At 35.4% G+C, this 12,098-nt stretch overlaps 2 protein-coding genes and 1 long non-coding RNA gene across 5 annotated transcripts in view; 2 read left to right on the plus strand and 1 right to left on the minus strand.

Moving 5' to 3' along the window:
• Sprt (sprite) overlaps window positions 1–12,098 on the plus strand; it is a 73,534-nt gene that overhangs the window by 58,837 nt on the left and 2,599 nt on the right. The window contains exon 8 of the mRNA XM_064036381.1: window positions 9,526–9,663. Coding sequence (XP_063892451.1) covers window positions 9,526–9,663 — 138 coding nt within the window. The remainder of the gene's footprint in view (window positions 1–9,525; window positions 9,664–12,098) is intronic.
• Window positions 1,235–6,214, plus strand: LOC110383345 (uncharacterized). 3 transcript variants are annotated; one of them, XR_010276817.1, is made up of 5 exons: window positions 1,235–1,375; window positions 1,498–1,679; window positions 2,996–5,241; window positions 5,446–5,603; window positions 6,111–6,214. XR_010276817.1 is itself a non-coding variant. In XM_021344122.3 (3 exons), exon 3 carries the CDS (start codon window positions 3,006–3,008, stop codon window positions 4,911–4,913), a length of 1,908 nt encoding a protein of 635 aa, XP_021199797.3. In that variant the 5' UTR covers window positions 1,235–1,375; window positions 1,498–1,679; window positions 2,996–3,005; the 3' UTR covers window positions 4,914–5,422. The 3 variants fall into 3 exon arrangements, 1 of the variants encoding a protein (XP_021199797.3); XR_010276818.1 differs by having other exon boundaries at window positions 6,161–6,204; XM_021344122.3 differs by lacking the exons at window positions 5,446–5,603; window positions 6,111–6,214 and having other exon boundaries at window positions 2,996–5,422.
• LOC135117336 (uncharacterized) lies at window positions 6,381–7,223 on the minus strand. The gene is made up of 2 exons (XR_010276819.1): window positions 6,761–7,223; window positions 6,381–6,588 (listed from the first exon to the last, which is right to left on the minus strand). It is a non-coding gene; the product is annotated as an uncharacterized LOC135117336 (long non-coding RNA).

Consider the following 12,098-nt stretch of genomic DNA (forward strand, 5'->3'; position numbering starts at 1 on the left):
TTTATTTTGATTCCTCTGTTAGGATGATGATGTAAAAAAAAAATTCTTGAAGTTTTTAAGTACCTAAGTTTGTACCTCACGGAATCACTAATCTACGTTTAACCGATTCGAACTATATAATCGACATAAATCAAGTTGAAATCATTCAATTTGGTGCACTTAAATATTCTTATCTGCCTTGAATCTGAGTCAGAGTGAAATAGTTCGACGATATAGTCAGGAACCATTGGTATCACAACAGGGCTCGAATATTTTAATATTAATGTGAAGTGTTTATGATTACTATGCAACTCTGCGCCAAACTGCGACGTTTAGTGCTCTTTAGGGCTCTGCGAATAATACGACTGCGGATGATGAAGTGTCTATACTCATTCACAATAGAAAACTACTGTATAGCCCATTGATTTACAAAATACATGTCATATAAATATTGTGGAGATGTGTTAATGTAGATGCGCATCTGAGAAATAGTTGAAAAGGGAATATGATAATACATAATGTCACTATCCTTGATTAAATGCTTCGGTGAGTCTTCCATAGACAATGTACCGTAAAAGCCTCATTTTAATAACCATTAAAATATCGGAATGTTTCAATAACTATTAAAAGCGCGGCGCCTTTAAACACGCACATTTACAGTTTATCATTAAAACGACATGATTATTCTGTCAGTATTCCAATTCTGAACATGAATCGTTTTCGTAACGTAATTGACAAACAATTACATTTTATGGCTTTGCATTTGCATTTCATTATTTACCTCATAACTATAGCCCTCTTATTATAAAAACTGCCGCAAGTAGTGGTTTAAACCAGACTGAAGTCGTCTTGGTTTGTTACGGTACTTACGATAGTCTTTACATCCTTATTATAAAACGTAGACTAAGAGAAGACTGTCTAGTACTTCGATTTGTCTGTGTGTGTGTGTAGTTCAAATAATATCCACAGATTATAAGCAACAAATATTTAAATCATTCGTTCAATCGTTCCGAATTCTGTGCGCCGTTCCTTTTTACATTATTTTGTTAAGTCTATAGTTCTTTATTTTGATGAAAAATTAATAACTATGATAATAAAAAAAATATCTCTGCAGTTGAAAATATTACTTTTTATTATTTAAAGGTAATTTTATATTTCTAGTATCTTTTAACGATAAACATGATCCAATTATTCTCTTTTAAACAACTATCGAGTGTGCGCGTTTAACGGAACGTCAGCGCGCGTATCCGAGCAGCGTTGCCAGACCGTACCAAAAAGTACGGTTTTCCGTACTATTCATCACACAACCGTACCACAACCGTACCTCAGTGTAGACCGTACCTTTTTCGTACCTTTTCTATATTAGTGATTTATTTTTTACTGCAAACTACAAAGGGTAAAAAAAAAATCGCCTTCTCCTGTTTTGTCATCATTATGAATTTGCGTTTAAAAAACTTTTTTCTTCCATCCAAATAAGACTTGGCTGTTTGGATTACATTCCTTGCCTTCCTTCCTCAGGAGCGATGAATTAAAAAAAAAAACAGAGCAAACAGAATATAGTCTGCGGGACTATCGCCGTTCGCCGATGTCTATAGTCAGTCTGGAACCGAGATCGAACTAAAGATAACTCATTCTCACAAGTATGTACGACGTGTGACGAAACAATACGAATCTATAGACGGAAGAAAAGTTAAGTCAAGGTAAGTTGATGTTGATGATGGTTTGCATTTTTCATGTTTTTTGTTTGCACTGCAAGAAGGCAAAGTTGTATGACTAGATGACAATGCTATTATCCTACTTCTTTTCTTATCACCACTGCCAAGGTGTGGTTCATTGCCTTTTATCCATTATTATTAAATAGATACTGACAAACTTAAAATTTTATGAACTATCTGTTCCGATCTGATGGTCAAAGGTAGAACTTTATTTAATCGCCTCGAATGTTTGACATCTAAATAAATTATTTAAAAATAATAATCACCACTAGCGTCAAAACGAAACAGATAAGTTTGATGTTGAAAAATGTACGTCCTGTTTTTTTAATGTTTTATTGAGGTTGCCATCTTGTGAAATAACAACCAAATTTGGATAATTTCGGAGCATTTACGTATATCACATAAATTCATTCAAGTAATTGGCTATTTGACAGTTGTAACGATGAAATATGTTCAATATGATAGCTTGTAACCAAATAATATAATTACACAATAGGTATTTCGCTTCAAAAGAAATTTTAAATATTTTATTTTTGCAAAATAGATTTGCCTTTTTATCTGTGGATTATAAGATTCGAAACGTGGTCGGCCATCTTGTGACGTCACATCTCACAGAAAATGTCAAGCAAAACGTCATCTGTTAGTTTGAAACAACGTTCACTGATTGGCGAGAAATTGACGTTTTTGAAATGCGACGTCATCAAATGTCACGTGACCAGCTGTTTTCGCGTAAATTTTAAATTAATAAATACTTTTTTTACTATTAAATAACGCTTTTTTTCGTAAAAGCATAATTGTAAGAGGTTTATTATAAACGTACGTAAGTTTTTAAATATTTTTTCGAAGGCTGTCAAGTAGCCAATTGTATGTATGCATGTGATTCTAATATTTGAACTTATTATATTAAATAATAAATTATACTTCGTTTTAATATTTTTTGTTTCATAACTTTTTTTTCTACCTATACTTACCTACATTTTAATAAGAAAATTGTTAATATTGTATTATGGTGTACGTATATACTCCGTGAACGGTCGAAGTAAAAGTTTGCGGAATGCACAGAACACAATGTATCAGATAGAAATGAAGACAATTGAAAATCTTAGTTATTTAAATTGTTAGTTGGCCTAGAAACTTTCATGAACAGATGGCGCCACCCGTCACATGCTTATATATTATATTGTTTCTATTTAGTGAATTACGCAAACTTACCTTCCCTTTCAAACTAAACTATCCGTACCTTACCGTACCTTTGCATGGTGCTGTGTGTGATGGATGGCATGTTTTTTGTCCAAACGCAGGTGTTGGGAAATGGACAGATTTATAACGAAGCGAAAACGTGACCCTCCTGATAATAATAGCTCTCAAAATAGTAACCAGCCTACTAAACCTGGTCATTCAACTAAGAAGAAATGTTTAAGTCCTAGTATCCCTGGCCCTTCATGTACTGATGCACTAATAATAATAAAACCTACCCAGCCACAAGAATCAAATCCTTCCAACGACTTCAGTTTGCTAGACGAATCAAATCTATCTAACAAAAAAAAACCACAAGCCTTACTTGATACTTGTAACGAAAATGAAGAAATCCAGATAGCAACAAGTAATGAAGAGCATAAAAAAAATATTCCAACCAAATCTAAAAAAGCATCGGATAAGACTGAAAAACATTTATATGTTTTTAGCGAGAAATGGTTAGAAATTAAAGAACTTTCAGAGTGGCTAGTTTCAGACACAGTTAAAGGCACAATCAGTGCAAAATGCAAATACTGTCAAACTACGTTACCCAACCACAAGCCGCACTTGATACGACACTCTGAAACTGATAAACACAAATCAATAATGAAAGCCATTAAATCCACATCAAATATTAAAGAATCATTAAAACCATCAGATGAAGATCTCTCAGTAAAAAGAGGTGAGCTTAAAATTGCTGCAATGCTGGCTACAAATAATTTACCATTCCTCTTATCAGACACTCTAGTTAGCTTAATAGCGGACATTTGCCCCGATTCGAAAATTGCTCAGAAGATGAAGATGGGTCGTACGAAAGCAACAGCAGTTGTAACACAAATTTTAGGGCCCAGTCTTCAAAGTACTTTGCATGATTATTTAAAACAACCCGGTAATTTCTTTTGCCTAATAATGGACGAAACAACTGATGTTGGCACAAAAAAACAATGTGCGATGACAGTGATATATTGTGACAAAGAATTTAAAATAAAAACAGAATTCTTCGATTTGCTGGAAATGGCCTCAGGTACGGCTGATGACTTGTATAACGCATTAATACAGAGCGTTGAAACTAAAAATATCCCACTAGAAAACTTAGTGGGATTTTCTTCAGACACGACGAACGTGATGGTCGGCGAATATAATTCTGTGTTCGCCAAATTGAAAGAAAGACTTCCTAACATAGTGTGTGTCCGCTGCTCTTGCCATATGATTCATTTGGCTGCCTCCAAAGCTTGTCTACAACTGCCAAAATCAGTAGAAGATATGTTACGGAACATTGGCTCCCATTTCAGCCGCAGCCACAACCGACAACAGAAGCTTGCAGAAATGCAACGCTTCTACCAAACACAAATTCATCAGATTCTTTTGCCGGCAACAACCCGGTGGCTTTCTTTAAAGGCATGTGTCGACCGAACGCTGGAACAGTATCCTGCACTGGAAGCCTATTTCAGACTTGAAATAGTGGAAGATCCGTCCAGAATAACTGAAAGTATCATTTTCAGTTTGCGTAACCAGTTTACAAAATTTTATCTCGAGTTCATGGCATATGTGCTAGACCTGCTAAATGACTTCAATATTACTTTTCAGTCTGAATCGCCATTACTTCATAAACTGAAACCTGCCGTAGAAGGGCTCATCCGCACAATTGCAAGTAACTTCATTGATTTACATCACGTCAAAAACACGCCTCCTCTAGAGATCGAACATAAAAACCCAAGGTTGTACTTGCCTTTGGAAAATTTGTACCTTGGTGTTTCTGTGGACTCAAGCCTCAAGGAGGTTCAAAATGATGTTAGAAAAGAGGACCTGGAAAGATTCAAACTAGATTGCCTGGCATTTTATGTTGAAGTAATAGAACAAATAAAACAAAGATTTATATTTACAGACCCAATATATGACATAATCCAAATAGTCGAACCAAAAATTATAAAATCGTTTGATCCACAAATGATAACTTCAATTTTAAACAGATTTCCTTTTTAGCCCCACATATCTGAATAAAAGTGCATTAATAAACGAATGGCGGGAGTACTGTTTATTAGATCTGGCAAGTGTGGACGACAGTATATCGATTCAAATGAATGCTGCTGATTTTTGGACAAAAGTATTTAAATTAAAGGACATAGCTGGTACAGAAAAATTCAAAAATTTGAAAATCCTGATAGGATTTCTATTAATTCTGCCTTTTCTAATGCCTCAGTGGAAAGAGTATTTAGCAAACTAAAGCTGATAAAGACTGAACATCGGAATCGTCTCAATACCGAAACTATTGCTGCATTAATGGCTATTAGTTCATCTATACAGCAACAAGGTGGTATACACAATTTTGAACCCAGCTCTTCTATGTTAAATAAGAAGATAAAGTACTAAAATTAATTTGATTCAGTAGTGACGGATTTCGCTGATAAAGTAAACACCTAAATACAACATCAAATTACCTTTTTTGTAAATTTTGAAAACTAATGATTTCGAGATGAATAAATATTTATCTGTAGAAATATTACTAATTTTGTAGATTGAAATGAAAACTATTAACTTGCATTGAGCATGGGTGCAGGCTAAGTATTAAGTATTTTGGAATGAAGCAAAGCATATCTACAAACGGAATGACACATATCCAAACTATTGGAGCTTCAAGCATGTATTAGCAAGTTATTTATTTATAAACTCGTGGTAAGTCAAATTATTATTTTACAATTACAGTCTGTTGAGAAACTAATAGAAAATAATGAGACTCATACTTTCTTCGACTTTCTGTCACATTTGACACTAAAATATGGACACAAATTATTTAGATGGGATTTTCTTAGTTCCTAAAACATTATTTTCATAATTTTTTTGACAAACAACTTGTTTTCGCTGTAGGATATGAGTAGACTATAGCATTTTTCAACATTTTAGCAAAACCGTACTACTATGATAAATTATTATCAAAAAAATTTTTAATTCACTGCATCATTAACGAATATAATGACTTTACTCCTTTCCGTAACTCTATATTGATTTATAACCTCATTTCTCTAATTGATTTACGAATGAATTTGTTCGATATTGGCAATCGGTAATAATGTTCTACTTTACCATATCGTTCTGAACATTCGATTCCCTATCGCTTTTTTTCCAACCTATGGTCGCAGACAGCCAACTCGAAGAAAAATAAAACTGATCTAGTTCTTGCAGAAGTATCCCGACCTAACCGTACCTTGAAGTTAAAAACCGTACCTTTTTAGAAAGCCAACCATCCTTTTTTGGGAAATCATACTGGCAACACTGTATCCGAGTTATGTTTTGTTTTTAGGTTAGAAATAACTTGGATTATTTTCCTCCCGATTTAAATTATTAAATAAGACGTTGTGCATCTAATTAGAACCTCTTCAGAATTAAGTGCACAGTAACTTACACACAGAATATCGTGTGCATTAAATTACGAAAAGAAAATGAAACAACATAAAAGTACAAAATTATATTTTATTCCGATGTCTATTTATACAGTCAAACGCACTGATACATGTTGGACACTGTTCTTCATCACACAATCTTGTTCCCTTGCTCATCTTGGCATTTTTGTACCTACATTTTATCAAGCTTCCAGTCTTTTACAAACATTGCATATTACTGGCAAAGATACGGCGTGCAAAACGCCAAAATAGTCTTGAATCTGTAAATAAACAGTAAACTGTGTGATAATCTGATATATTTTCGTAGTTTCATCAAAATCCATGTGGTAGTTTATGCGTGGAACATAAACAAACATCCATAATAAAAACTTCGACTCTTATATAATTAATAGCATGTTTTGGCAACTTACTTGCCCTGTAAAGGCTACGTACCTTATGGCGAGCCCAGTTGAGCATCATAGGATCATCATGGATTATCATCATGCATTCAATTGACTATTATTTCGAAAAACATAAATCGATATTTATATCGAAAATTGTCGTCAGATAATTTGAAGAGATTTTATCGATGACGCACACTGTTGGGTCCCCGGACACTCTCAATAGTATTCTAACACATCCAAGTATTCCAAATCACACATATTTATATCCACTTTCGTTTTTTTATCACAAAACAAATAACCTCAAAAGTAAATAATGACGGAATTTGACGTTTGTCGACTAAGTACTGCAGTTAAACTAGGGGGCTCGATGGTTTATCTTTTGTACTACAGATAGTAATAGGACTTGCGATAAACTGCGTTTTGTAATAACGTTTTTTCAAGGTCGTACTTACAGCTGGATTAAAGGTAGTACAAAAGCCGATACTTATTTGATACCGCGTTTTATAATAAGAGGGCGGTGTTTAATTGTACTACTTGCAATAGAATTAAAAAGAAGGTATGTATGTTTGTGAGCGATTATCTCACGTTTAGCTGAACCGATTGTGATGCGGTTTTCGTTCGCCACAGTATTTGTCACACTTAGGAGAATGTTTTATATCTGTATATATTTGAAGACGGTTTTATATTTTTGTTTGTAATTTTACTGTTACTTTTCAAATACGGAAATTGTGGCTTACAAAAATATAACGTAACAGCATATTATTTGCGATTCGTTTCCAACCCGCATTGTTACATGCAATCGGTATAATATAACGAAGTGACCACAATTTTCTTCCAGTGACAGTGGTAACATGGCAAGTGATATTGCGTCACAAATCAAAATTCAATCTCAATATTACAAAACAATAGATAATGACAATTTGTTATTTGTGTGTTTTGTAGTTTTTCTGTTATGTTCCGTCCTCTGTAGAAATCTTCTGATGGTTTTACTTCAGCTTCAAGTAACTGATAAATTACGCGAAATGTGTTGTTCTGTTACTTAATATGAATTATGGTTAGGATCTCTCTTTTTTTCTAAAGCTTATAATATAATTAACTTTTAATTTAATATTTAAAATAATATAATAAACTTTTCCCATGTGATACGAATCAAAATAAGATAGAATCTCCATATTAAACTATAGTGTCTGGTCCCAGTAAAGTAACATCGCGCCACCCCGAGCGACCATGACTCCGGGTCATTACATGAATAAAATGTAGGTACAAACAGGTACGTACACACGTATAAAACATTCATTGCACTTGCACCTCGCTGTATGTAAACTCTGTCGTACAGTCGAGCGCGAAATTCACTAGGGGTCGTTTTGTAAGTAATGAAACTTGAACATTATTAGTGTCGTGATTTTTTCAGGCTTAGATGAAATGGAAAGTTTTGAGGTTGAAATTGAATATGTAGTTTGTCACTGTCAGTCTAAAAAATTTTTTGAAAACGCGCGACGCGCGGTTACCCGAAACAAGCCGTTTCTGGCAAAGTCCATGGGCATCCAATGAATTTGGTTGACTTCAAGGTCTTAGTTACCAGGTCATTAAATATACCTGGCATAGGTATACCTGCTACATGCTGTTAAATCTGCAAACATAAAATCTTCATAAAACTTTAGATTTTTGAAAAAATAGGGCCTCTACATGTCAAAGTTTATTAAGGAAGGAACCTTCACTGTGGCAATTAATTGCGCTTAAAAAGAAATGCTCAAGAGTTTATTGATGTTTTTCGCACAAAGTATTGTCACTTGTCTAGTGGCCTGTATCTCGGGCAGGGGCCGACGGTCTAGAACGTTCGACATGTTAGCTTTTTTACAACCAGTCCGACCGGGAATTTTATGGGTTTCATATTTCACATCCACGCTAGATCCCAGTGGGTGTAAGCGACTTTCGAGAACAGGTATACCTACAATGTAAAGGAACATTTAAAATAGTATCTAATTTGCAGTTTCATCCAAGTCTGGGATTATGTATATATGAAGTGCCTGGGTAAATGTATAGATACCTATAAAATTTTGAAATGTTTAATTTGCTGTACGTTGTAATTGACTGGCTGAATTGATTTTGGCGACGTTCAATCATCCTAATGATTCAAGTCATGTTTAATCAGTAAAAACTTCAAAATGTCGTTATGCCATTTCTTGGAGCTGTAATAGACAACAACACCTTACTTTCCTAAAAGAAATGAATAAGTAGTTCAACTTTTAACCGATCACATAAACACGCAATTTAAAATACATATTAGATTGACGAAACAATAGTGATATTCTTTACATTTCTCCATAACAATAATGTTCACAAAAACACTGAACAACGTGAAAATGTGTTCGAACAAGATTTCTATCTCATTATGTGTCGATCTTATATTATTAGTTAAGGTTTTTGTCGTCACTTCGCGCTGTATCAGTGAAATATATCTCGCAATTAATTTTTTGTCAATCAGTTCATATTGTTATTTCCATGCGGATCTTGGAATCGCACAAAAACTTCTGAGTACTGCGCATAAACAGCCCAAATCGAGTGGTGTCATTTCAAGAAATGAAGATTTTATTAACAACATAAAATAGTGGATACCTTGTTATTTAAACAATTTGTAGGATTGTGCCATTGGGAAAGCTTTACCCACCCTTCCTGTGAAAAGAAAAGAATTGTTATACTGTACAGGATTTTCATCCAAGTCACAAGTTTCAGGTCTAAGAATTGAACCAAAGTCAATTCTTATGTCTCTCATTCATAAGTTTTCCAAAATATAAGTGAATGTATTTCCCACAGCGCGGTGCGGGAGTGCGGCGGCTGCGCAGCGCTGGTGACGGCGGAGGTGCGCGAGGGCACGTGGGGCGCCGCCCCCCGGGGCGCCGGCATGCTCGTCGAGTGGCCCGGGGACAACGCCGCGCTCAAGCCCGGAGACAGGTACGTACAGTACAGGAACTTTACCAAATACTATATTACTGAAATAGGACTTGTAAGTCTAAAGCCTAATACTGTTAAAAGAGTGTACCATAGTGACTCACACATAAAAGGGCATAAAACATCGCATTTACGATAAAACATTGAACTCGCAGAAATAACATAACATCCATTCACATAACACCAAAATCGCATAAACACCTTTACGATGCAATCTCCGCGCTCTGCACAACACTTTATGGCGCGCAATAACTACGCAAATGCGCTTGGGCATCTGCGTGTGCGCAGCGTGCGGGTCAGCGGCCCACAATCACGAGGATCGCGATGCTATCTGTGCCCATAGATGGGCAGCGATGAGCCTCGGACTGTGGGCAAACAGTGTCGAAGTCATTTACATTAGCGCATGGAATTTCTCGGCACTCGTGATGGCCACACACCGCGCCAAATAGCTGCATCGCTCGCTAGATATGCCATCTTCGATCTTTTATCGCTTTATTTTGTTTCCATTTGAATATTTGAATGTAATCCATAATTTTACGTTTCCAAAAGAACGCGATGCGAAGGAAATCGTTAACAATCATTTTATTACTTTACAATAGGGATTTACCAAAACAAAAGATGTTGCAAAAGTATACATCAAACCAACTTATTAAAGGAACTCAAACTGATTTCAAACAACTTGCTTAACATCGCGAATTAGGGATAATTAAGGTGACCTGTTGATTTTTATATTCTACGACTTTCATACGAATAAGCTAGGACCGCTTTTCAAAAGTGTAAACTAAAATACAGTAGCATAATACATAACCTGTGACTTATGACACATAAAGCTTGTACACACAGCCGAGGAAGCCGCGTCCGCGCCGTCAGGCCATCAATACACGTCCGCTTAGAATGCCCACTGATAACATTGCCGCCTCTCTGAGAATGTGCAAAATATTCTACAGCTTCACCGAGCTCACTAACTTTATTGGCGTCTATTTACTTTCAGCGCATCTTTGTTACAAGTTAGATATTCGAAGTGCTACTGAGACGAAAATGTGATGCGATATAAGTGCGGCTGCACAGATGAGATAGAAGTTAGGTGTTTCGGCGTATCCATTCCTTGTAATAATAAAGAATTGTATGCAAAACTATTTTACATCAGAAAGCCTGCTAAAGAAGTTCATTCATGAATTGAAATTAATTAGATTTGCATACCACAATAAGTACACAAGCGTCAGAAGCGTTCCAATCCACATACATTTTTAAACTTTGTAACATTCCTCACTACGCTATTGTGCGCAGTAGAGAGAAACGTTTCTGAGAAAGCCAAGTTGTAGGCAAAGTGGACTTAGTTTCGAGGAATGTTTTAATGATGGTAAAGTCTCAGTAATGGGCGTACAGTCAGTTCTTATAAAAGTAAAAAACTTGGAATCTTTGAATGACTTATCGATCTAATCGCAGATCCGTGAATAGTTACTATCTCTCTACGTGTGGTGGTTGCTAGTGGGTCCTGCGATTAGCTGTTAGGTACTAACTAGTTTAATAGAAATTAGAATGTTACTTTATCTGGTATGATAGACGTAGGAAAATCGGAGATTTAACACTTGGTAGGTACTACAAAATTTTAAAGCATAATGTGTGTAAATTTTCATCCAATTTTATTTAAATTTTCACTTGATTACACTTGCCTGCATTTGGTAGAGTCAGGGAAACTTCGTTCTGCTTTCAAAGGCATTCTGAAAGAATGCTTGCACTAGACCAGCTATGCCTAATCAGTCTAGTTTTATTTCTCACCGTGAAACAACATTTTAAATCCTAGGAAAGCCCTCAGCTCCGCCCGGGGGCAATAACAATAAATATTTATACATGAGAATTGCTCTGACGTGACGTATAAGGACTCGAACGATTAATTGTACACGATTTATCGATCGTAACGACCGTCCACTCTTGCGCATTTGTCAATCGGACATAACTCTCATACGTGCTATCATAGATCTTATTGATGTTTGGCTTAGAGGCTTTTATGGCGGCTGCATATTGATAGATATCTTGTAGAGGACAATTATTCAGGAGCATTTGATATTTATGTAAAAGAGCAATGCTTGCATTGGAAGATTAGATATCAACTCAGCGCTTATACTACCCTTTTGTAGGTAGGTACTCTCTTATATACCACACCTGTCTACTTCCCCTGTATACTCCCATATGTATTACCTACTCCTATTTACATCCTTACTTTACCTACTCAATGTAAGTTTTAATATAAGTGTACCTCCTTATTATGTACACTAGACCTATGTACACCGTTTTGTACCATTTTTTATTTTACATTTCTGCGAATAGAACACCTCGTAATGAAGAAAAATTCCACATGCTTCTTTTAAGCAATTTGATGTGCCAGAACAGATCTCTTAACAAGGTGGTCTAACAATCAAAAAATATTAACTTACAAT

The sequence above is a fragment of the Helicoverpa armigera genome, chromosome 9 (assembly GCF_030705265.1).
Source record: "Helicoverpa armigera isolate CAAS_96S chromosome 9, ASM3070526v1, whole genome shotgun sequence".
NCBI classification, from domain to species: Eukaryota; Metazoa; Arthropoda; class Insecta; order Lepidoptera; family Noctuidae; genus Helicoverpa; species Helicoverpa armigera.

Excerpts from the sequence above, each read along its gene's own strand:
- LOC110383345 (XM_021344122.3), top strand. The coding sequence starts at position 3,006 with ATGGACAGATTTATAACGAAGCGAAAACGTGACCCTCCTGATAATAAT.